The sequence below is a fragment of the Pagrus pagrus genome (genome assembly GCF_965226575.1).
Source record: "Pagrus pagrus genome assembly, chromosome: 12".
Lineage (NCBI taxonomy): Eukaryota > Metazoa > Chordata > Actinopteri > Spariformes > Sparidae > Pagrus > Pagrus pagrus.
The window spans coordinates 18721569-18747743 of NC_140196.1; the positions used below are offsets into that span (position 1 = coordinate 18721569).

At 40.7% G+C, this 26175-nt stretch overlaps 1 protein-coding gene across 5 annotated transcripts in view; it reads left to right on the forward strand.

Moving 5' to 3' along the window:
- The window catches only part of svilb (supervillin b), a 52672-nt gene that overhangs the window by 22130 nt on the left and 4367 nt on the right, over positions 1-26175 (forward strand). For 2 of the 5 annotated variants that reach the window (XM_084368035.1, XM_084368038.1), the window contains 31 exons: positions 123-293; positions 483-520; positions 651-712; positions 1164-1294; positions 1564-1650; positions 2856-3147; positions 4405-4461; positions 6070-6772; positions 8743-9259; positions 12130-12253; positions 13768-13830; positions 15199-15276; positions 15846-15993; positions 16626-16721; positions 17106-17186; positions 17455-17632; positions 17724-17896; positions 18196-18351; positions 18842-18978; positions 19489-19636; positions 20569-20714; positions 21429-21604; positions 22100-22250; positions 22470-22749; positions 23165-23316; positions 23543-23648; positions 24322-24529; positions 24617-24750; positions 25024-25179; positions 25291-25434; positions 25792-25913. In XM_084368035.1, coding sequence (XP_084224161.1) covers positions 123-293; positions 483-520; positions 651-712; positions 1164-1294; positions 1564-1650; positions 2856-3147; positions 4405-4461; positions 6070-6772; positions 8743-9259; positions 12130-12253; positions 13768-13830; positions 15199-15276; positions 15846-15993; positions 16626-16721; positions 17106-17186; positions 17455-17632; positions 17724-17896; positions 18196-18351; positions 18842-18978; positions 19489-19636; positions 20569-20714; positions 21429-21604; positions 22100-22250; positions 22470-22749; positions 23165-23316; positions 23543-23648; positions 24322-24529; positions 24617-24750; positions 25024-25179; positions 25291-25434; positions 25792-25913 — 5215 coding nt within the window. The remainder of the gene's footprint in view (positions 1-122; positions 294-482; positions 521-650; positions 713-1163; positions 1295-1563; positions 1651-2855; positions 3148-4404; positions 4462-6069; positions 6773-8742; positions 9260-12129; positions 12254-13767; positions 13831-15198; positions 15277-15845; positions 15994-16625; positions 16722-17105; positions 17187-17454; positions 17633-17723; positions 17897-18195; positions 18352-18841; positions 18979-19488; positions 19637-20568; positions 20715-21428; positions 21605-22099; positions 22251-22469; positions 22750-23164; positions 23317-23542; positions 23649-24321; positions 24530-24616; positions 24751-25023; positions 25180-25290; positions 25435-25791; positions 25914-26175) is intronic. The other 3 variants (XM_084368037.1, XM_084368039.1, XM_084368036.1) reach the window with 2 other exon arrangements.

Consider the following 26175-nt stretch of genomic DNA (forward strand, 5'->3'; position numbering starts at 1 on the left):
TTCTGGTAAACTGATAATCTACTAAAACAACCTCAAAACCAACCAACATAATAGTTTACTTACTTCTATTTTTCCTCTTTGTTGTCCTCGTCAATCTTTCTAAATCTATACAACACAAAAAGTGAGACTACTAAAGTAGATATGTCAGCAGTGGAGGTAGATCCGGCTACCAGCAGTGATCGGGACAGGAGTGCCCGGAGGCCTCGTCGCTACATCACTCCAGGAGACAGTCGCATGTCGGAGAGGTTTAGGACTCAGCCCATCACCTCTGCAGAGCGGCTGGAGTCAGATAGGTACAGGAGGGGACTTTCTGTATTGATCTGCAGGAGCTCTTCAGAATCATTTTATTTACAAAGAACAGTACAGTAAATTGGATGTCAGAGCATGGTTCGAAGTTGGCATTCAGATAATGATAATGTCCAGTGGATTTGTTAAATTGAAAAATATAATCTAAATGCAGATGCTTGATGTGTTTTTTGCAGGTCTCGTCTGAGCCCATCACAGTTACAGGAGCCTGAAGGTAAATTCAGTTTGTTCCATTTATGCACAATATCTAAGTAAAATTATTTGATTTATTTTAATTACATTTTAGTAATTTCCAGAAGTTTAAATACAGGTAATACCACGTAACACAAATCTTTTTTCATTAGATGAAGAAAAACTGGATGACAGAGCCAAGATGAGTGTGGCTGCCAAGAGGTCTCTCTTCAGGGTACACTTTCTATTTTATGTACACTTTAATCATAAGGACATATGATTACTACTGTGTACTTTTTAGATTATTGTATAATTGGCCAATATTGGCCTATCACAGATACTGTATATCAGTATCAGAGTGAAAACTTTCTTTTTTAGAGATCATAATGATGATGATAAACTGTTAATTATCTTGCCTCTATTACATATCTTTGTCACAAGTGTTTGAGTGGTCATTTGCAAAAATGTGTGCTTAAAGGTCAATATATTATATGTTTTACTCGCTAATTTCAGTATAAACAAATCAAGTATTGGTCAGGCTCAAATTTTTTTGAATGAATAATATTTTAAATCCATTACCTCAGAACCAAAGGCTGGATCTTTGTTATAGGTGTCCATGGACATTCCACTAGATATTTTTGTCTTTCAAATCAAATTGCTAATATTTTGGTGACATATTCTTCCAGGAGCTGGAAAGGACATCAGATGTTCCTAAACCGCGCTCTAGAAACGCTGCGGTGGAAAGACGTCTAAGAAGAGTTCAGGATCGCTCACACACACAGCCCGTCACCAACAGGGAGGTGGTCAACGCGTCAAGGTAGAGCTGCCATTTTGCTTGTGTAACTGTATTTTACATCATAGAGTTTGATGAGAATATACTATTGGCCTGTCTATTTTTATTCTTTTGCCTGTTCCCCCTCTATCCTTTCCTTCTATCTCCCCTTTGCTTCATCTTCAGACACCTCTGTCAACTTTCATGTCTTTCTTGTTAACTTGTGTCCTCTCCTCCTTGGTGATTTTTCTGCCTTGCATTATCTGTATTTCACATGATTTTATGATCAATATTCCCTTTTCTCCACTTCTAAGTGATCCTACTACATCATCACAAACTCTGGGCATCTACACTAATGTAACTAGTGACCCCAGCCCCATTGTAGTCAGCACCAGCATCAGGTACAGCTCAGCCTCTCTGCTAACTTACATGTGCTTTGCATCTGCATGTGTGTTAATAATGCTCATTGTACCCCTGTAGTATATATGTGGTTGTGGTTATACATTTAACCTATTGAATGACCTTATCACATGAAAACCATCCAAGTTAAATGATTTTCAAGATGTCACTTCAATGGAATCATTATGGTAAATAGACCTCAATGGGTTTAGAAATAACCATGGAGATATTTTACTCTCCATCTCCCTCTCCTGGTTGCAGAGCTGATCTGGTCCTCCAGCTCATCTTACCTTGTTATTTCTGCCCCCTCATGTGCTGCTTCTTAGCTGTGTGCACCATATAGGGGAAGGAAGTCAGCGTTTACACAATAACTCATTCATTACGTTCCATGTCCAGTTTCCAAGCATTCCCTCTTACAGTGTTCCTCACATGCAGGTCACAAATGTCAGTTACATATCTCATGGAAAGGTCAGAGGTTGAGCCAGTTAAAGCCCTCTGCATGTCTGAGTTCACGTGTCCTGCTGTCTGTTTACCGACCGTGGTTTAACTTAGCACACTGCTGAGAGATCGCCACATCCCCTTCAAACATCCGAGTGCATTATATGATTATCTGGCATATGTGTGCTGATCTACTTATGTCTCTGTTGCTGTGTCTGTAATCTGACACAGTTGTCACAGTTGTTTACCTGCTTGCTGGTATTTACATGCATGTTCAGCTCTTTGAGATTAGGCAGAGGAGGACAATAGCTTGTGATACTTTAAGACTGCATGTATAATACATTTTCCTTATGAAAAGTTAAGTGTTTTGTTTGAGGAGAGGCAGGTTACAGTTATTTCATTTAAAACTTTCATTTAAAAAATACATTTAAAAAAAGACAGTCATTTTATCATAGGATATCTAAAAGTATTACAGTTGATCAAAGGCAACTGGATGTTGTGTTTTCTTGGCAGTCTCTTGTTTAATTTTAGACACCGTGTTCTCTTTTACAGCCCCCATATTTAAAATCTTAGATACTTCAATCGAATATTTCTGCCGCCCTGATTCAGAGATGGTGATGTTGCCTGTTTTAATAGTTGAACAATCATTTTTAATGCACATATATAAACACGTTCCAGTCCACAGGATGTGCTTTTATTTTAAGTCAAATGGCTCTTAGAAGACTTAAACCCATTTCTCACGCGCTGACATCCCTCTGTCTCTACCCAGCATCCAGGCCTCCTCCCAGCCAAGCTTAGGAGTCCAGGATCAGGAGAGGGAGACCCAGGAGCACCAGAAACCAGCTCAAGCTCCCAGTGCTGGTGTGGAAGGAGATGGCCAGGACCCTTTCTCCAACGAACCTGACCTGTCCACCCTCAGCTTGAGTGAGAAGATGGCCCTTTTCAACCGCCTCTCTCATACTACAGGCAAGACCGCCGAGGGGGGCCGAGGAGACACCCGCCAGCGCAGGGCCAACGCTCGGTTTCAGACTCAACCTATTACCCAGGGAGAGGTGGAGCAGGTAAAAAAGGTTTTACTTCTCGTATTAAAACAGTTGCTTTTTCATTTAAAAAAAAGTGACTTTCAAGATGCGTTCAAGATCAATGAAGTTCTTACTTCTTCTAATACATTTCTTTTACACCTCTGAGCAACATTTGGAAGCACAATATGCCACTGGTCGTTTTACTGCATGTATCACAAAATTGCAACCTATTTTGGAACAGAAACATTCTTAAATGTTTAAAAAAGGAGGAAAAGGACACATTTTCTCCATGATTTTACACATTTGAATAGGTAATGTGGTAGTCCATGGGTCCATAGAATTAGAGTCCACTTTCATTAAGGACTGCAGCTTCATTTCACAATTTGACGTTAGAATCACTTTTTCTATGTATTCTTACCCCAAACAACTTTGATGACACCATCCTACATACTGCCACAAAAAATAAATATGACAACATTTTAAAGAGAATATAAAGTTACAGTAGTGAGCACCTGTGTGAAACACTTACAAATTAATTAGCACAATTTCATACCAAAAGCGGTGTAGAGTATCAGATTAGCCCGGTAGAATAGATGTGCAGACGACGCCTTAAATTAATTGAAATCATTTGCATGCAAGATATTCATACAGTAAACAGGCCTGAAGCAACAGACGACTCATTTCCAGGTCACTTACACTCCAGTGAGTGTTTTGCAGTGCAGGAGTTTCCATTGATGCGTGATGGATAAATTACATGGTTCTCTTTGCAGCTGGATGACTCTGAGATACAACAAAATGAACAGGGGTCATAGAGTTTATTCTGCTTCTGCTTTTTTATACAGTCGCCTCTAGATGTCACAAATCACCAACAATTCACATGTGGAAACTCTGAAATACTGTCTTTAGGGAAACCATTTTGTCAGTTGATAAACAGTAGTCCACAGCCAGAGTGCATGATGGAGTATATTTGTGACCCTTCGTTCTCATTTTGTTGCTAATGATGATGTTCTTGATGTGATACTTTTCCATATTTGTTGCCAAGAAAATCACCTGACATGTCAACAAATTACATAGATATAATATCTTCTGAGGTAATTCCTATAATTCCCTACACAGACAATTAAGCACAGGTCCAGTGCAGTACAGAAATACCTGGTATTACTTTGTACTCTATGTTCCATGTAACCCAAACATGTTGTCCCAAGAAACACAGTATCAGGTGCTTCGTAACAGGTTGACATCACCTGCAGCATACTCTCATCTGTGAGTCATAGTCAATCACTGGTGTCCACACAGGAAGCGGAGCCCTCTGCGGTGTGTAACGGTGACTTAGAGGCCAATCAGGGAGAACACGTAAGACCTCTGCTGCCTGTACGGAGCTTCTGATTAGTCGTATTGAATGATCCCGTTATTGATTGATATGATCGGTCCAGCTAGTGACCTGTGTTGTAGTGATATGGCAGTTTCTGAGCTTAATGTTGTTCATAAATGCAGCCCAGTGTGTACTTTAAAGTTTGAAATGAGTTTGCCTAAGTGGTAGATGTTTAAGGTGCCTTGTTTGTTTTTCATGGCTCCTCATTTTTGGATGTAAGCAGCTTCAGTGACATGCTTGCTCCTTGCATAACAAGCATGGGATTACTTGAATGCAAATGCAAATGCTAGTTTATTCAGGCTTCCTCCCAACCTGAATAAACTAGCAAAAGGGAAATGCTTATCAAGGGAATAAGTATATGGTTGGATCTGGCCTTGATACTGACTGTGTGCAGAAATGTGTGAGGGTCAATATAGACCTTTAACTGCAACCAAACTCAATTGACAGTAGTCTGAAGTTTAAGCATCTCTGCTGGTATTGTTGAAAGAAGAGATGGCTCACATGTCAGTACTAGTGTCCTAATTTTAATGCTAATAGTGATGCAGTTTTAATATTGTGTTTTTCTGGCCTTTAAGGCTATAGTACAGGTGTGTAAGGTTATTTTCTGAACTTTTTTGATATTTCCAGGGCCATCATTAATACTCTGATAAAGATTCCAATTTCTTTATTTTTCTGTAAGATCACAGCACTATTTCCTCATTTTAATTGTGACCAAATATTGTCTGAATGGAAAAAAGCATCCACGCACTCAAATCTGTGCAAACATCTGTTTAATCTTGAAGGATTTCCTTCAGAGACCTTCTTTAAGGCATGGGCAGCAAGTGAATGCAGCAGTACGAAAAGTTTAAAGAACATCACTTGATTAGCCTTTATTCACTTGTGTCAGCCTGATGAACCAGTGGGGCTAACTATCAAGGGAATTTTAGTCCTGGACAAAGTGGACCTCAGGTTAAAAACAAAGTGGATAAGACAGGCAGAAACAACCGTTTTATTCACTTTACTCGTCATGCAATTTAGCATGACCCATAAAGTCACAATGCCAGCATATATGGGAAATGAGACTGGTTAACAAGCAATTATGAACACAAATAAAATGGAGATGTGACTGCACCAGATCCAGGCTAGATTAAAGCCATTTTGGTGTTGAAATAGTTTATGAATGACATACCTTAGATGTCTATGAATGTCATCTAAGGAAAATGCTAAAAGTGAGGTTAAATGTTTTTGTCTGGTAGGTTTATGATTGAGTTGTGTTACTGTCTGTGCTTCTTGCTGCCATTTTGTAAATGAAAGAGAGTTGCTGTAGCTTCATGAGCAAACCTGAAATGTTTTCCCTAATTTGATTTGATTGCTGCCGTCCTTCCCCTCATCCATCCATTCATTCTCAACCTTTTTGTCGCCCCACTTTATTCTTCCATCCATCTTACTATTCATCGATAATACCTTCCGTAATACCCACACATACCTCTATTCATCTCTTACTTCCCTGCTTCAGACACATGTAATCCATCCCTTCTAAATATCAATCCCTCTAGTTGTTCACTTGTTGTCATTCCGACTTTCTGACATGATTCCTGCTGTTCCTGCAGCTGAAAAATGGAGGTGAGATCAAACTGGAGCCTCTGTCAGCCTCCCTCGTCCGCTCTGTTGCAGCCGTCACCTCCCAAGCCTCCGTCACTGCGGTAACGATCACGCCAGGAAGCAGCGGCGACAATGACGCTGTCCATCCAGGAAAGTCCACAGCCATCCCCTACATCCCTGCCCAACAACAGGCTTCCAGCAGCACAAACAGCCACCAGGAGAGGGCGTTGAGGTATTTCTCCATGACCCAGAGTGGGGACCCTGGCCACCCTGAGCCTGAGCTCAACTCCTCCCCTCTCCTCCCAGAGAGCCAAGAGAGAGTGGGGGCTCCTCTTCCTCCCACCACCTCTGCTGGTCACAGGCAGCAGGGGGAGGCGGCAGAGGAGGGCAGGAGAGAGCGTCAGGAAGAGGAGGTTAGGGGGAGACAGCAGGGAGGAGCCAGAGAAGACAGCCAAGACGGGAGCATTAAGGGAAAGTCTCACTCCCCTGACAGGGACCGGGACGGCAGGCAGCGGCAGCAGCATCCCCAGTCTCAGCACTCTGCCGAGCCTCTGCCCAGCTGGAGAGCCGCAGACAGAGACTCCCAGGAGAGTAGGCAGAGAGCAGAGGGAGGAGGAAGAGGAAGAGGAGGCTACCTGAGAGAGGCAGCTCACAGCTCCTCCACACAGGAACAGGAGAGGAGCAGCGGTCGGAGCCAGACTGGCATCTCAGGTAGGAGGCTTCTCTGATGTCTTCCACAGAAAAGAGATGGAGAGGAGTGGGGGAAGAATAATAGAGGTGGAAATAGCTGAGAGCTAAAAGAGGGATTTGGGGGGAGAAATTAAAACGAAATTGACATAAAGAAAAGGGAGTGACAAAAAAAAAAGGAAGCAATGTCTTGGGAGGGAGCTGTTCTCGTTATCCTCATTGTCTTATGCAGCGTGCTCCCACGCACGATTGCTTTCTGCCGGCTGCACACACACTTGTCCCAGCTGGGGGTGTTTGATTTGGCTGATACAGAGCGAGAGAGAGAGAGAGTGTGAAGGAGAGACAGACGTCTGAAGCTGCATCTAATTAGCATATTTTTCCATGCATTTGCCTCGTGGCTCCCTTTGTCTAGAAAGAGGAAGCCCTTTCCTGACACGCTGTTTGTCAGCTAACAGACGTCAAGGATTTTTAAATCGATGTGTGTGTGCTCACTGGCATGGCCTATAAAGGGGCTGTGGTCCCCTTGCACCATATTACGCCTGTGGGTTGGCCGTGCACATACTACAGTCTAATAGGCCTGACCTGTTTCTTTATGTGCTAATGCAGAATGTGTCTCGGGGTGGTCTTTTCCCATGCATGCACACAAAAAGATGAAAGCACTCAGTGAGAGAGTGCAGAACAATTGGCTGGCACTTACATGAAGCAGGTAGAGGACGGCAGGGACACAATGAAAGCCTTGTCTGCAGGCTGTAGTCTTATTTAGTTCTGCATGGGTAGACCTTAACTAAAGTGTAGGCTATTATGCTATAGTATCATGAGGCGACAAGCACTTGCATTTACTAATTCCCTGGGGACCCTAAGTCAAATCCTTCAACTGACCTTAACTAAAAGCAAGCCTTAAGCCCAAGATGTTGTGGTTTTCCTTGTGGCAAAAAGTGTTTTGCCCCCAAAATGTTACAACTGTGAACAGATTTTTGTCCCCATAGTGTGATTAATACAGATTTGCACACATACATCATTTTTATTATACTAATTGCTTTCCTTTCCTGCATGTGTGCATGTACATGCCTGTGTTTCAGGGATGAGCAGTAGTTATTGAGGGGATTTATGGTAATCAAACAATAAGTTTCTTCTGCCTCCAACTCTTACATTTTGGAGGTCCCCTGTGGTTAAGGGGTTGAGACATGACCATGAACAATGACATTCCCAGGTTAAGTCTGAGTGGTAACCTTCGTTTCATTTCCAGCTCCCTCATTTCTTGTCATTTCTCAAATTGTTTTATATCATCTCAAGTAGGTTTTACCTGCTGTAAGTAGATGTTAACGGTCCCATACTTGATTGTCATACTGTTTACATTTGCTTATTTACAGTATAGAATTCTATCGTATTAGTGCTATCAAAAAATCCAATATTTAATTGTAACTGACAACAATTATGATAATTGTGTAATGCCATGATATCGTGAAACAGTGATATTTTCAGATATGGTTATTGTATCTTGAAAACTCATTCAACCCTAATTGCACTTGATAATATCCAATTTCTCTATGAAAAGTCCATCAAAAATAACTGTATGAGTGTGAAGAGCCATAAAAACCTTAGTGAAATGAATCATCGTTATCATCACTAATGTTATGTACAACATCAGTTTGAGCTTTAGATATATTATGTTTTGTTGCATGAAGAAAAACTAATTATTATTAGTTGCTTGACTAAGTTATTATGTATTCACACATCTGAATAACTCGGACGCCTGGGTGTTGGAAAGTTTCTCACCAAATGTATTAATACTATTAATATTTTGTTCCCCCTCGACCCTCACCAAGTGTCTTTACAGTGTTTACAAACTTTACTGAATAAAAGATTAATTTTAACATGTTATGGCTGATTCTAAACATTAGTTTGACTTACAATGTTGTGGGTGTCAAATATTCGATAATAGGCAGTGAAAATTCTGCATCTACCTGATGACATACTGTATACTTTTCTTTCAGACCTGCCAGATCATCCTGCACCACTGAGGCCACTGATAGCTAAAGTGTCATCCAGGACAGTGTCTCACGTTTCAAGCAGCCAACAGCAGCGGCAAACCAACATCCAGCCTCCTCAAACTCTTCCTAAACCTTTCACACAGCAGCCTCCTCCAACCCTACCCAAACCTTCATCGGACATCCAGCACCAGCCGCACTCCCAGCCCCCTCCAACGTACCCCAAACCTTTCACTCAGTCCCCACAAAGCCAGCCAAAACCTCAGAGATTCGTCCAGCCTCTCCCAAAGCCTTACCCACAGACAGCCCCCCAGACTCAGCCCAAACCCCAGGTGCCTCCGCAGACACCTCCCAAACCCCAGTCTTTCCCCCAGGCACTGATCAAGTCCCAGTCCCTGCCCTTGGACCACAGCGAGGACTTCAGCAAGCACAGCGTCCATTCTGGAGATCTGCTGTCCCCCACAGATTCTGGAGAACAACTGTCTGACGGCATGTCCTCTAAACAGATGTCCATCAAGGAGAGGTGAGTGACAGCTGAACGTTTGAAAGAGATAGATTTATTCATTTTAAAACAAGTCATGTCAATGGCCGCCGATATTGAGGTTGGCTGGCTGAGTTGCCAGGAGCCGACACTAACTGCCAAAAACACTGATTAAGGTAATTAAAAGATCACAGAAATCATTTGCAAAGTTATAGAAAACTAAACTGGTGCTCTTTCTTTTCAGACACTCTTGATCCCTCACAAAGTGCCTTACCACCAAGGTGCATTTGGTTTACTGTCATTTTGTCTTACTGGACCAAATTTGAATATTGTAACGCTGATCTGGACTGTGATAGTGTTTTTCTCTGCTATCGATTGGACTGTGGACCAGTACTGGACTGGGAACATTTGAAACCAGGCCACGAGGAAACTGGATGATTTAGCAAAAAAAAAGCTGAATAACAGTGACATAACTTTAAAGGCTGGTATAGGCTATTTTTACAGGAACTGCTCTAAATGTGACACAATCTGTCTCCGCTGCATTTTTCCTCGTCACTCCCTGTCACAACAGTGTACCGATTTTTAAACTACAGTACGTCTCTATGCCAGGTAACCAATCCCTCATCAAAGCCTTTCAGCTTTCAGGAGGACATGAAATATGTTGAAGGACACTAGTTTAGTGTTGTTTAGGGGTCTGTCTGTATTTTAAAAAATATAGTAAAAACCGCAATTAAATACAGACTCCTTTTCTTTGTTTCGCTTTCGTTCTGTCATTTTGTCGCTCTCATCAAGGCTCTATATAGAGAATATATAAAGAAAGAAGATAAATCATAATTGTGACAATGTTGTAGATATGACCATTGGTAGTCATTAGATTTAAGCAGGTAAAAAGCTACAGTAGTATTAGAACAAATAGAACGGTCTGGAAAATGTAGAAATTTTCATCACTTTACTGTAATGCAGTCTTTAAAACCACAAAAAGACATTTATGACAAAAGCCATCCTTAACGGTCTGAGAGACAATGTAGGAGAGTATCCCCTGTGTTCACTGTTGCTGTTACAACAGCATCTCAAATAAGAAGCATTTTTTTAATAATAGCCTATTATTAACACCCTTAAGAAAAGCAATAAAAGCCATGCGGATAAAGTGCTCCTGAAAACCTGACGCCTAGCAAAGCTGCAGGGACAGGTCACCCTTGATTACATCCACAAAGGTGAAAACTGAGATCAGCAAAGATCAGACACTGACAGAGATTTTTTGCAGGCTAGGTGAGAAGCCAGTGCTTCATAAATTTGCAGTGTTTGACAGAACGAGGCTAAAGTCACCGTCTGCCCTTTCTTGCAGTATAAACCCTGTTACATTTTTGGAGGTGAGACATACATTTTTAGCAACATTGTGTTTCTCCTGTGTGGACTGAAGAGATCCTCTGAGATTTAACAGTTTCCTCCTCATGCCCTAATTTCTGCCCTGTCCACACTCAAGCTGCAGAGATGATGACATACTTTCTTTTACCCCTCAGCGATCCTTTATCAGCGCTGTATAGATCTTTTTAAACTGTCACGTTCGCTGGCTGTGGAGCAGAAATCTCTGACCTGGTTTTTCACCCTTGAAGGATTTTTTTTCTTTATGACCTCTATGGAAATAATACATATTTGAAAGAAAAGCAATTTCTCTACGAAGCACAGTTTTTGCTCCCTTTGATTTTTTTGTTAGAGCCTAAAATAAACTCCCATGGTAATCCTGCAGACATTTTCTCCTGTTAGCACACGTGTTAGCAGTAATGGCAAAACCCATTACAACTAAACACTGTTTGCAGCTAGTTTGACAAAGGGTTAAATTCCAGTGTTACTATGAGTATGTTACTTCCTATTATGACGCTGTTGTAATTGGTATTTTACTACTTAAAGAATAAGTAAGCTTGAAACATTTGAAAATAAATGTAGTTGCTGCTAAGCTTCATCCTTGACCAGTGTCTTTTTGGTGATTGAAATTGGCTTTAAATTGAGTAGCATGGTTTGGTACAATGTTTTTTCTTCTGTCTGCTCTTGTTTAAGTTCGAGATCTACATGGTCATAACAAGTTGATATCACTATGATACAGTAGCTGGTCTGGATGAAGACTTACACCTGTAATTTTAAACAAAATTGTATTGATTGCAGAAGTTTAGCTTTAGATTTATTCTGTTCGACTTTATAAGACAGATGACATTTAAGAAAATCATATACAACTACAGAAATGTTAGGGGTGACACAATAAAGTCAAGATGTATCACCATTGTGAATCCACCCTGAGTATCACATATCATATATTTTGTGTCAGGTTATTTCAGCTCTCTGTTGAAGCTATATGATGTTCACATCGAGTTAAATATTCAAACCCATGACTTCATGTTTGTTATGTTTGCACCATTCCAGCAAATGAAAATATCCTTGATGTCCCATTCATGATCTTATACCAAATTCCCCCAAGCTTTGTTTTTTTAACCTTTATTTAGTCAGGGGGTGTTCGCTGAGGGCGATGCTCTCTTTTTCAGGAACGCCCTGTTTTTCAATCACATTCACACAGTTACACATTCACACATGGAAACTGCCAAGTCCAACCACAGTCTGATCTGTTGGCCACTGAGCAGCTCCACTGGAGCAGTCGGGTTAAGGGCCTTGTTCATGGTCACCTTGGTGGTGGTAATAAACAAGCAGTGCCTTTCACTTTCCCAACCCAGATTTATCCTGCCAGTGTGTGGATTTGATCCGGCGACTCAGCCCAACATTTAGTAGTAAATGTACCGTGTATTTGAGCAATGATTGGCTGCTCAGCATGAGTTCACAATGACTAACCTACCGATGAGTTTGTGGAGTTGAGGTGTAATGAGGAACAGTCTCTAATGAAGATAATTTTGTTTGTTTTATGTCAGAGTGGCACTGCTGAAGAAGAGTGGCGAGGAGGACTGGAGGAACCGGATCAACAAGAAACAGGAAGTGGTTAAGGTGGCGTCCACCGAGGAGCAGGGTCAGCTATGGGAGACAGAGCAGAAAAAGGTCAGTCTGAACTACACATAATAAATATCTCAAATCATGTTCACACCAACAGTAACCCTGTCATACACACATATAGATACAGTATATTTGGTTCAGACACATCAGCAACATTTTGTCACACATTTGTGATATCTTCAGAAATGTATTATATATTAAAGTACAAGTATAATATCTAAATCTTAACTGGCCTACAATTTGTATCTTTTCATTTTTTTCTGTATTACTTTATTCACAACAACATCCATTAAAGCACACAGTACAAGCAACAAAATACATGTGTGGATGCACCAGTTCGTGCTTTTGATGTAATTTTAGTTTTTGCTTTTTAGACATAAATAAAAACATAACAGCTGAACAGGCCGAGACTAACTGTGGGGATGATTTTACACTCTGTAAGGCTTTACAATTGCACCAGCTGGGCTGTTATCTCAATTTTTGCAGCTCAGGTATACGCTGCAGCTCAGCAGTCCCACCTATCTCAACAAGTATATCATGATATAGGATGCTTTACATGTTGCCATCTTTCCTCGTCCTCTTTGACATTCTGTTTTAACATTGTTTTATATAAAACAGTTTGAAAATCGTTGGTAGGTCATCCTCCGAATTGAATCAAAAGGAAATCTGCAATTTCTACATGATGATTTTGAATTACTACATGCGATTTTACTGTTAAATAAGCAATGTGTTATACATCTTCAAGAGCTGCTATCTATGTGTTTGAATGGCCATAATGGAAAGCTGCTTTAAAGTAGAGAAAACCCTGAAATCTCTGCTATACAGCTGGTCAAAAAAAGGGTTGAAAATTAGACCCAGATTGAAGTTAAGTTTTTTCTTTTCACCCCGTACTATTGACAGTGGATTTAAAAGATGCATACTTGAATCACAAATGTTATACTTAAGGATATAATGGTTTAACAGCTTTACCAAAGTAATCAGAGTAAACACAAGTGCCACATTTCACACTCCATCCTTCATGGTTACCATGCCAGCTCCTCTCCTCGCTCTCTTAGCTAAGTGCTCCTTTCATTTCCTCCTTTAGTCCATCTGTTGTTTGAGCCCAGCGGTCCAGATCAGTGTAGCATCCAGCCCCCGTAGGCTGTAAACCAGGAAGCATATGGGACAGTCTGCTTGAAGAATTATCAGTCTGGGGTTTGGGGAATAAACTCTCCTTTTTATGAGATCAGATTTGGCTAAGCTTCAGGCTAAGTTTAAATAATTACTTTGAAAGCTTATTTGAAGGAAAGAATCACTTATATGTATTTATATGCATCTATTGGTTTAAACAGCAGCTAGAATTTAATTTAAAAGCTCAAATAACCTCTAATTTCAGGATTTACACATTTCTCTGCAGCTCATCTACTTCACATTAGTATTCTGTTGGGCGAAGCTGTCTGCTTAAACCCTGGATGGTAATCCTCCAGGCAGTCTCACCCCCAAAACCCATTAGAGCAACAATGGTCTCCCCCTCCCTCCCTCCCTCTGACCAAGTACTTCCCCTGTTTTTAACCCCTCAGGAGGAAGGGGTGGTCGTTCAAGACTACTCTGCTGTGTCTGTGTCTGTGTCTGAACAGCTGTGGGTAAGACCCTAACAACAACTCCAAAACCAATCAGCTTCGTGTGGGACCTGTGTTGTCCAATCACAGCTTTGTGTGCACTTTGTGTGATTGACTCTGCTGAATCTGTGGGTCTTTGGATGCCCTTTAACTTTAAAGGTGGGATGGTAGAGAAGAAGCTGCTGATGCTGGAACTTTTCTAAGCTTTTCTCAGATTTTTGCTGAGTCTTAACGGGGCATTAAGTCAATCAATTAACTTCAAAGTGAACTGAGAAAGTTAAATCTAAAATCAATTTTGTTTTGCATTTTGGATTAATTAAAACAGTTCTTCATTACAGTAAAATAAGCACTAATGACCAGAAACATTAGTAATATTCTGGCCAAATTATCTTTATTCTGTGATAGCTAGACATTTGTAGCTGCAAACAACATTACAGCTTTATTAAAGAATGAATACACAGTCATATAGAAATGTTTTCAAGTGCATAAATCCCATTTTTTTTGTTGCAGTTTTGGCTTGAGAACAAAATATCTTTAAAGGGAGAGTTCATCCCAATATGAAAAATACACATAGCAGCTGTACAGTTGTCTGCCTTCTTCTATAATGGTACTGGATGACTGCTCAGAGCCCCTTAAGCTATATTTGAAAACTCAACAACAATGTCTCCAGAAATCATGGCCTAGTTACTCAAGATAAACGACAGTCCATGCTGTGAGCAGTTTCATGTACCAACTATCTACCAAGCAGGACAGGACAGTTATTGCCGCTTTTTTACCTTTTTACCTTAGCTCTTAAGGCCTCATAAAAATATGTGACTGTGAATTGTTAAGAGTCATTATATGTGTAGATTATATATTAAATCTACCAACTACAGTTTGACTTAATGCACCTGTAAGCTTTAAGCTGTGATTTCACTGCACTGGTAATGTAATATGTGACCTTCTGTGACTGTGACAAGCTGTGCCCGTCTCAACTTACAGAGTGGCAAAGGGAAAATGGCTTCTGCAGTTTGCTGCTTTTCTTACTGTAGAAATCTACTTCGTAGCCAATGACCTTTGATGATTTTAAGTGCATTTTTATGTGTGGATGCATGGCACTTTTAATTCAATAGAAATTTCACCTCTGTTGATAAATTGATATTTGCAATGTGCATTCGATTTTATGATAAATGTTTGTTTAATGTTGAGCGTAACGTAGAGCTTTTAGATCAGGTCTGGAAGTTGAAGATTAGCGAGAAGTTTTAACAACTGTCGTGTTGCATTCCCGGTTTCTGGCCTTCTGTCCTTTGCATCCCTCCTTTATCTTCCTTCCTTATCTTGCATGCTCATCATTTTTCCTTCCATTTCCTCCTTTCCTTTCTTTCACGTTTCCATCCACCTCTACATCCTCAGGAACCTGTCTTCTCTTCCACCTTTTCTCCTCCTATCTCCCTTGGTCAAAAGTGTCAGTATATTGACCATCATAGTCAGGTAAGGACATGCACCTGGTACGCTTGAACGCGCTGCATGTACTGGGCTCTTATCTTGTCTGCTTGGTTTACAGCTACTGGTGTGAAAGGCAATTTGGGCACTGTTGATTTTTATTTTGTTCTGACTGCATGAATACAGCTCAGTGCAAAGCAATCACTCCTACTGTGGAATAAGGAAGTATAAAGTATAAAGGTTAGAAAGGACATGCACCTAGCACGCTTAGGTGCATCAGATCTTTTTATAGCTGCTTGGTTTGACACTGTTGCTACATGAAGGAAAGTGTGGAGTCACATGAAGTTAAAGTGAAGCTGTTAGTGGTGATTTAGTTCTCTTACTTGGGTAGTAGATGCAGTGGTCTTTGAAAGCTTGTTGGTTTCGCTCCATGATCTTGTTTTTTCATGCTGCTCATAAACCTGTTTTAAAAACATGACTTGAAAATACCCTGAAATTACAGCTGAGCTGTCAGCCTCCTTGTGCAGAGTTTATAGCTTTGCATGCATCACTTGCCACTTTAACTTAATAATCTTTCATAATTTGATAATTTGTTCGATTTCCTCTGGTCTGTGTAGAAGGCGGGAGAGGAGATTGAGGCCAAGATGACCATTGAGGAGAGGAAACAGATGATTTCGGTCCGTGAGGATTCCTGGAAGACAAAGGGCAAAGGAGCGGCCAATGACTCTACCCAATACACCGTGGCCGCACGTATGGTCAAGAAAGGTCAGTGCACAAATGTGCTGATATCCACCCGTCTTCATCGAAGTGTACACTATTTGAAAATGCCACAGTGCATGACTTTTATGCAAAAATACGCCCAATACGTTAGACTAAAAGGTCCTACAACAGGCAGTCATTGTTCCACATGCACTTTCCCCAACACAAACTCAGATTTGTTTCCCAGTATTTTTGTCATCTTACTTTAAATTTAAGTTCCCAGTATGATTATTTGTGGAAAAATCAAAACAGTTCTGAAGAAGTTCACTTCACATTAAACCATTTGATTTTTTTCTTGACCATCTGGAGCTGCTAATGTGTGAAGTTGCCAAGTGCAATCTCAAAAGAGACACTTACTCTGAGAGCTGAATGTTAGCACTACATTTTGAATTATCATGTATGTTTTTTTCCTTAAAGTAAATGATAATATCTTAATTTTTTGTGTTTTACTGACTATGTTTTAATTTTGAATACAACATGACTAAATCACCACTGTAAAAAATATATATTATCGCATTTATATAAAAATAATCATTTGAAAATATACTAGTACAGACAGACAGTTATCTCTCCTTGTCTCTCCACACCGTCAGATATTTTGTTCTATCTCCTGTAAATTTCTGTCTCTGTGTCCACAGGCCTGGCAGCCTCCTCTTCAGTTATCAGTCCCATACTGTCACCAGTCTCCACCAAACTCAAGAGCAGCTCGCCTGCTGTCAACAAACCACAAGAGGGTGAGACAGATTTCCTGTGACATCACTGTCACAGCTAAAGAAATCCAGAGGATTTTATCAGCCACTGTATATTGTTTTGGATTTTAAACATGAGTAGATTGAAGTTAATTTTCACATTTGATGCTGCTTTAGTCAAATGAAAAGTTATTTCACTTTTGAGCTTTTTATTAAGTTCAAAATTAAATTGATAATTATTGAATCAAGCTCAGAAATAACACAATAAAATATTGATGAATAACTTAAAAACCTATTAATTGGTCAGTCATAGTGAAACAGGCCAAATGATGTACATCATCATGATGATGATTTTTAGTTGGTTAAAGAAAATTTGATCTAATGTGTCAACAAAAGTGAATTGGATTAATTGAATTATTTCATTTACAGAAATTGAGGCCAGACCAGACATGGAATCTGATAAGAAACTAGACAAGTTGGAGAGCTTCTTGGGACGTCTGAATAGCAAAGGTATGCTCTTCTTTTCTGACTTTAAGCTCCTTCAATCTTATTTTTATTAAACAACCTCTTGTGTCATCTTCACAGTAGACCTCTAAAGAATTTTTGAAATTATCATTTCTACTCATTTGGTGGGTGGTTGCTTAGCATGCAGCAGTCCTTCATCATCTTCATCATCATTCTGTTTTTCTCCTGATTATTCTACCCTTGTTGTGTATTGATTTCATTATTGGATTAGGACCTAATCTAGTTTCTCTCCTTCCTTTTTGCTGTTGATCAGTGGCAGGCCTCCAGGAAACCACCATAACAGTTACTGAGAAGGCAGTGAAGGAAGTGATGAAGCTGGATGATGAAATCTTCTCCAAGTTCTACAGACGCGTCGCTGAATTTCCACGCATGCCCACCAGGATCGAGATTCACGAGGATTTTGACACCATATTCGGTTCTCAGGGTCCAAAGTAAGAAAATATTGAAGCTTTTTATGATTCCTGACGCGTACATTTCATTCATCACCTGCATGTGTGCTCATACGCTCCTCTTTGTTTCCAGGTTGACCTCAGCCATGGTGCAGCATAAGCGCTCGGTGCGTCCATCCAGGAATGTCCAGTCATCCAGAAACCCTCTGAAGATGCTGGCGGCCAGAGAAGACATCAGACACGAGTACACCGAGGAGAGACTGAATGTGGCACAGCTGGAGAGCAAGAGGATGAAGGCTGAGAAGAGTGAGTGTGAGGATGACCCTTATGTGTTTATGCACAGTATGTGTGTGTTTGTCATGTCGTTTGTAGTCGAAAATTGGAAACTTTGTTGTTTACAGCCTACAAAACTACATCAATCTCCACCTCTTATTGGATAAACAGCTCTAATTGGAATGCAGCCCCACATGACCCACTTCTGTAGCACTGTTTACAGCAGGGATTTACTTTCTTTGAAGTCTAATGAAGCATTTATGTTATTTCTCTACTCGCTTCCCCCCATAGCTCGATGCCTTTATAAAAATGTGTACTCTTTCTCTTTCCAGTAAATAAAACCTCTGAGTACTCCGACGCTGCTCTGGCAGGTCTGGCCAGTAAAGAGAACTTCAGCAGCGTGAGTCTGCGCAGCGTCAACATCTCTGAGCAGATGTCCAACAACAGTGCCGTGCCCTACAAGAACCTCATGCTGATGCAGATCAAAGGTAAACACCCTGTTTGACTCTGCTGAGCAGTACGGTATTGTATGATTGGATTTACCTGCATGACCCCCGCCGCCGTCATTTGAAGATCCTTTCCTGACACTTTCTCTACTCACAGGGTTGAGACTGATGATGGATGTCAACCTTTAATTAAAACCTGGATTTATGCTAACCAGAACTGTCCACTGACAATCTATCGAATACAATACTTTGGGAAATAGAGAAATTTGAGCTAGGCTAGCTGTTTCCCTCTGTTTCTAGTCTTTGTGCTAAGCTCAGCTAACCAGCTGTTGGTTATAGCTTCATATTTACTGTACAGATATAAAAGTAGATCTTCTCACTCTCATCCGGAAAATAAAATACCTGTATTTCCCAAAATGTCATACTATTCCTTTACAAACACTCTTGTTTTTTGACATGTGAATTTTTTAATCAAACAGAGCCAATATGCTTTAAAGGAGCGAAACTCAGCAGAAAACGTTTTTCTCTCCAGGTCGTCGTCATGTTCAGACCAGATTAGTGGAGCCAAGAGCATCATCTCTGAACAGCGGCGACAGTTTCCTGTTGGTCACTCCAGAGCACTGCATCGTCTGGATTGGAGAGTTCTCAAACGTCATTGAAAAGGCCAAGGTGAGCCCTTTACCTGTATTATTGCCAACTGTTGGCAACTGTCCTATACCCAAGAGCTTTGGTATGTCCAGCATCAAAGCTACTGTTGTAATATTGATGATTCTGCCTCTCATTTCCTTTCCCAACGCACACACTCTAACATACACACATTAACACACACTGGCACAAATATCCATCTGTGCTCCTCATCAAACACATGCTTCCAGGCTAGACTACAGCTCTTTCATTTCCCCAAAGGAGGTCCGTCTAGACACTTTCTGATAAACATTTGTTTTTCTACTCTGACTCCTTGTTCAGTGCTGTTTACTCATGTATTATGATTCTGTGCAAAAAAAAAACCCCAGCAGTATTCAGCCAAGACTCTTCTCAGCCTTTTCTCACCACCCTCACCATCCCTGGATTAATTGAGAAAAGTCCAATTTCCTTGTTGTTTACATCAAAGTCAACATTGAGACTTATTCATTGTCTCTGTCACTATTTTTTAGAAAGATATTTGTTTCTTTCCTGTAGGCAATAGATTTAGCCACCTTCATCCAGACGAAGAAGGACATGGGCTGCAGGGCGAGCCAAGTGCAGACCATCGAGGAAGGGGTGAACCCACAGGGTCCAGATACCCAGCAGTTCTGGACGATCCTAGGAGGACAGACTGCTTATCAACGTAAGACATGAACCCATAATACTCAGACTTTCCCATCTACAACAGATATTATAAAACATCTGTATCAGTACATGTTATTCATATAATCAAAAATGCAAGTTAAATGGTTTAAAAGTGCCACGATCAGAATCTGATCACATCTGCTTGACAACATCAGATCTTAGGTAGGTGTAAATGCAATTTGTACAACGTGCTGGCATCTGTACACAATGTGACATTCATACAGATATTTGTCTTTAGCTAACATGAAATGTATGTTTAAATTTAGGGAGTGAGCAAGTGAAAAGTCTGAAACACACCTCTAATTGTTGCTTATATGTCTACTCTGAGACAGGAAACAGAACTGTGTAAAATTGAAACTAATACAGGTTGAAATTAATGATGTACAGTAAGAAATGACTCATGCACTCTGTGGAGCTGATCTGCTGTTAACAAGGCATATGAATTATCTTGTCAAAGGGTAGCCTACACTCTAGTACTGCAACACTCAACTGACACAATAGTTTTTACACAAACGAAGAATAACTTCATGTGTTACATTTGCCAAATTAAAAAGAGGGGAAAATAATTAAAAAATTATCGTTGAAAGCAGTTCACAATATCTATAAGGTTTCTCCAAACTCAACAATTCAAAAAACTCTTTTTTTCAGGGAGTCTGGGGCTGATTTGTCGCCACTTGCAATTACTTATGCACAGGTTTTGCTCTATAGGACAGAGATGTGATGAGATCTAAACATAAAGGCAAGATTGGATTGTTTATTTTGTGAAAGTTAGGATAAAGATCTTGTTTTAATTACAGGTGTGAATGATGTTTGACTTGTCTTACAGTGTGTGTAGTGATATCCTGGTAACACTGGACCTTTTCTATGGGTGCTTTAGGGTGCATGCAGACAGTTACACTGACATTATATGTCTGTCCAATTGCACTGTAGCGGCAGGTCCACCGGAGGAGGATGAGCAGTTTGAGAATGCCATTGTGGAAACCAACTGTATCTTCAGACTGCTGGATGACAAACTAGTTCCTGATGATGACGAGTGGGGGAAGGTCCCTCGCAGCTCTCTGCTTGAATCCAAGGAGGTCAGTGGGACTTTCTGTGGGTCTACAAAGTCTCTCAACACCCTTTGCTTTCTTGTTTGAGTATTTGGATGTCAAAGATGTGCCGTCAGTGTTTCTAACCTGGATTAGATAAATATGATTTTAGACTATAAGCAACCGTGGTGGCTTTGAACTAGCACTGTTCACCAGAATGTAATGTACTGTAGCACCCACAATATGCAACTTCCTATCATGCTATAATGTAATTAGAGTATCTGAGAGTGGACGTTTTCTTTGTGGCACCAAGCTCTGAATGTCAATATTTATAATATTTCAGTTTTTCAAGAGGAGCTTTTTTGCTTCAAGCTGCTTTTAATTTGTTGCTTAGCAACAGCAGGTGCCACTGCAAGTACCTCCTACATCCATCTGTGCACTGCTGCTGCTGCTGAAAATTTAAATGGGTTCAGGAAACTGGAGCTAGGAGGACACCGCAGTTACATTGCTTTGCATATAAATGATGAAGCGTTTTACAGTCTTTTTTCTTCTTCTATGGTCCTATTAGTTGAGGTCTGTGCGATACCGTTTGTTGTGATTTGTCAGTCTTGGGTCTTGTTTTAAAAATTAGAATATTCTTTTAAAGGCATATTGAGAATGAATCAGCTGTGTAGTGTTAGTCACGACAAACAAACAAACACAATTGACTCACCTACAGTATGCTTCCACATTTTTTGTGTTGTTGTGCTGTGCATGCTGCAGGTGCTGGTGTTTGACTTTGGCAGTGAGGTGTACGTGTGGCACGGTAAAGAGGTGACTCTGGCCCAGAGGAAAGTGGCCTTCCAGCTCGCTAAACACCTTTGGAATGGGATGTTTGACTACACCTGTTGTGATGTCAACCCTCTGGACCCTGGAGGCTGCAACACACTCATACCCAGGTAGGAAACACACACACTTGTTTTATCACTTGCAGTAACATTTCACTGATCTTCCCTAAAACTTCACTGAACCTTAAATTTAAAATTAACCCACAAGTAAATGGTTGTCTCATGACTAACGTTTGTCCTGTGATGGGAGGTGAGTCGCATCATTTGACTTTGTAAGCACATAACCCCAAAACAGCTACTTATATGTATGTATATAGATAGGATAAAAACTGAAACTGGGCTCATAAGATTAAGAGATAAAAGCCACAAGCGCTCTTATGTTGTCTTTATCTTTAGGATTATGTGATCATTGCCAATATCCTTCATATTTGCACCTCAGTGATGACATAGTTGATCTAAAAAACAAAAGCAGACATAGCAATCTGCTATCCTTATAATTACACATGCACATTCACACACATAAGAATGTAATGATCTTTGATTAACCATAAAAATTAATCTTGAAATCTTTTCTCGTTCTCTTTGTGTGTGTGCCCTCACTAACAGGAAGGGCCAGGGCCGCCCTGATTGGGCAATATTCGGCAGGCTGACAGAGCACAATGAGACAATCTTGTTCAAGGAGAAGTTCATGGACTGGACCGAAGCAAAGTTGCCATCACCAAAGGAAAGCTCGTGCGAGCTCGTACCTGAGCAGAAGGTGCGTTACAAGTCACACATATGTTTTCTCTATCTCCCCTTCTGTTTATTTATTGGACTGTGGCTCAAACTCAATCTCAGTTAATGTTGCCAGGAAGTGTTGGTTACAAACTAGGACGAAAACAAAAAAAAAGAAGAAAATGGATGCTGATTTAACCTCAAGTAACAAGAATTGGTGAATGTGTATTTATCTGTGATCTTTGCCCCTCTTTTCTCTTAGGAGGCCCCGGGGCGAGAATGCCGACCTTATGATGCCACCCTGATGCTGCCCGTTCTCCAATCGTCCATTTCCACCATCCTGGACGGGGTAAATGTCGGTCGAGGCTACGGCCCTGTGGAGACTGAGGATCACATGAGGACTCAGGAGATCAGCACAGTGTCAGTGGACGTCTGGCACATCCTGGAGTTTGACTACAGCCGTCTGCCACGGCAGAGCATCGGCCAGTTCCATGAGGGCGACGCCTACGTGGTCAAGTGGAAGTACATGGTCAGCACCTCAGGTTAGTCACTGTGGTTTTTATACTCCCACACAAAATAACAACTTCTATAAAACAGCAGCTGCAATTCAAGTATCACACTTAACAATTTGAAATAAGTTATAGTGGACTAAGTTTGGTAATCTTTCTTACTGAACACCAAAGAATAAAACAAAAGTTGCCAGCTGTGAAAAAATAAACAAGGACAGGCAACACACAGATGTAAAGGTGACGGGAGAATTGAAAAAAATCAAAGGCGTCAATTAGTGACAGCTAAAAAATTGATTATAAGTTTGAGAATGACATCGCAGAATCGCAACCACATATTAACCCACACACAGTAAAAAGTATATGATGCTGGTTCATTTTGTAAAGGGAGAAGAAATCAGGGTCTGCTACAATAAAAATGTTCATGTAGCGTTGGGTCTGTGTGTCCCAGTTGGTCGTAGGCAGAACCCTGAGGTGAGGAGCACCGGGCCGGGGAAGGAGAAGTGCTGCTACTTCTTCTGGCAGGGTCGACACTCTACCGTCAGCGAGAAGGGGACGTCAGCGCTGATGACGGTGGAACTGGACGAAGAAAGAGGGGCTCAGGTACACAGGAGATGAGGCCAAATAATCCACAGAAACTACAAATGTATCTAACAGAAAGGGAAATGTGGCGTGAAAACAGCCACAAAAAAGTTTGATGTTCACTCTTACATACCAGACTCCCACTATAACACAATAACCTTCATATTAAGTACTGAATGTGTGAACTAACAAATACCTTTTTTTATACTTATTCTATACACCTTCACTCTGTGTCTACATTGTTTAGGTTCAGGTGCAGCAAGGAAAGGAGCCTCCATGTTTCCTACAGTGCTTCAACGGAGGGATGATCCTCCACGCTGGCAAGAGGGAGGAGGAGGAGGAGAACACTCAGAGTAAACATTTCAACATTTCTGCTTTTCATTCTAGTTATTAATTTGTCGACATTCCTGATTCTACAAGGCACAGGGGTTTTTCAATGCCTTAATGACGCAGATTATTTACTATTTCACCAAAACAATCGTATTTCACAACAGAATAACAGAAACAAACAGAATAGTGAAATTATATTTGCTTGTATGCCAGAGTGGGTGGTTGAGTAGATTGGGTCAGCCAGCCACAGCCAAAATCTGCCTACAGTTCCTTTTTTTCCTGCATATTTTTAAATTAAAGTAGCAGTCAAAGACTAAAAACCATTATAAAACATAAACTTCTGGAGCTTACCACCTTAAAACCTTTGTTTCTAGAGTCAATTTAGAAATGCAAAACAAAATACAATAATTTTGGCAATGATTCAGCCAAGTTCGATATGCCATGGTCTTTATTTTGCATTATCTTGACAGTTAAATGACTTAAAAATGATCTCTAAATGGAAATTACCATTTAAATAAAATCATACCAACTGTTATAAAAGCTTTACTGATATGAAGGTAAAGGACATAATGAGTCACCATTGTTACTATTATCTTTTGTTGAGTTTTACGTATGTCATGTATGTGTATTTTCTGGAATACTGAGCGATAACTGAATCTTTATTGACAACTCTATGACCATATGGTCTGTGTCCAGGTGAGTGGCGTCTGTACTGTGTGCGGGGTGAGGTGCCAGTGGAGGGCCACCTGCTGGAGGTGGCGTGTCACTGCAGCAGCCTGCGCTCCAGAGCCTCCATGATCCTGCTCAACATCAACAAGGCCATCATGTACCTGTGGCACGGCTGCAAGACGCAGCTACACACACGCAGTGTTGGAAACACAGCCGCACGCAAAATCAAAGAACAGTGAGTTTTTATCCGGATAATGTCAGATCACTTTCAGTAAATCAACACCAATTAAAAACTGGTTTGTTTTCCTCTGATTTCTCTCAGGTGTCCACTGGAGGCCGGTCTTCACAGCAGCAGTAAGGTGACCATCCACGAGTGTGATGAGGGAGTAGAGCCTCCAGGCTTCTGGGAGGCTCTGGGGAGAAAAGACAGAAAGGCCTACGACTGTATGCTGCAAGGTAAAGTCTATATCCATGTACTTTAGTTACTTAGTGATACATATACTCCCTGTCTCTTAGTCAGACATATGATACATTACGCAGACACATCTCATAATCTTACAATGTTTCATACAAAAATGAAGAAACAAGACCAAGACTCAGGCTCAAGTTTTGTTAGCCGACAGTTTTTGATTCAGTAAATTCTTGAATTTTAATACACAGCGCCAAACCAAGGTGTAAGACTAAACCAATTTATCTCATTACATGTTGGTTTTTTATTTTATTTTTTAGATCCAGGTAAATTCAACTTCACCCCACGGCTTTTCCAGCTGAGCAGCACATCCGGAGAGTTTGTGGCGGGCGAGTTCTTCCACCCGTCCAGAGCTCCAGACCTGGTCAGCTCTCTGCCCTTCCTGCAGGAAGACCTGTACAACGCACCACAACCTGGTGAGGCATGAGGACGAAGTTACTGCAATAAATACGCCATGATGAAGTGCTTGAATTATCCTGATGCATTCAGTTATGATTTAATGATTTACTGTTTTCTCTCTCTGACAGCGTTGTTCCTGGTGGATAACTTCCATGAGGTTTACCTGTGGCAAGGCTGGTGGCCTCAGGACAGCGAGAGCACCGGCTCGGCTCGAATCCGCTGGGATGCAGACAGGAAGTGTGCCATGGAGACCGTGCTGCAGTACTGCAAAGGTTAGGGTGATGTGTATGATGATAGCTGCTCTAATATATTATTAATATTTTATAACAATATTAGGGATGCACCGATACTGTCAGGCCAATACCGATGACACATTTATTTTTTTGTGTGTTTATTTTGTTTTGATGTTATTTATTCCTCTTTTTGTGCCAAGCAAACAAAAATAACTGCCTGTTTTAAAGCCATTCAGCCCTTTATTACAGTATCTTTGACAGAGCACCAATAGGATCATACAAATCTTCTTTCACATGAAAAAGATTCTCCTTTTCTTTTCGGAAAGTAACTGCCTCAAACTACCAGTAATTTTCATAACTTAAGTTGAGAATTATTTAGATAATTTTCTCCTGCAGAGAAGAACGAGAAGAAGCCTCAGAAGTCATATCTGATCCACGCTGGTCTGGAGCCGCTCACTTTCACCAACATGTTTCCGAGCTGGGAACACAGAGAGGACGTGGCTGAGATCACCGAGAGGGTCAGCACATTAACTCTTCACCAAGCACACTCTCATTTGTATTATATAATCATGATGTCAGTGAGCAGTCAGGATTCTACTCACATATAGAGACTGATTTCTTCATCAAGTTTATGACTTTTCTACATACAGTATTCTTAAAGCCAAAAGCCTGAGCTTCCAAATACTGATAAAACACATATATTACACAGAATATATACACACACAGCCTCTTTCTTTACTTCACACATCTTCTCTAAAACTAATCGTCCAAATTCCTGCT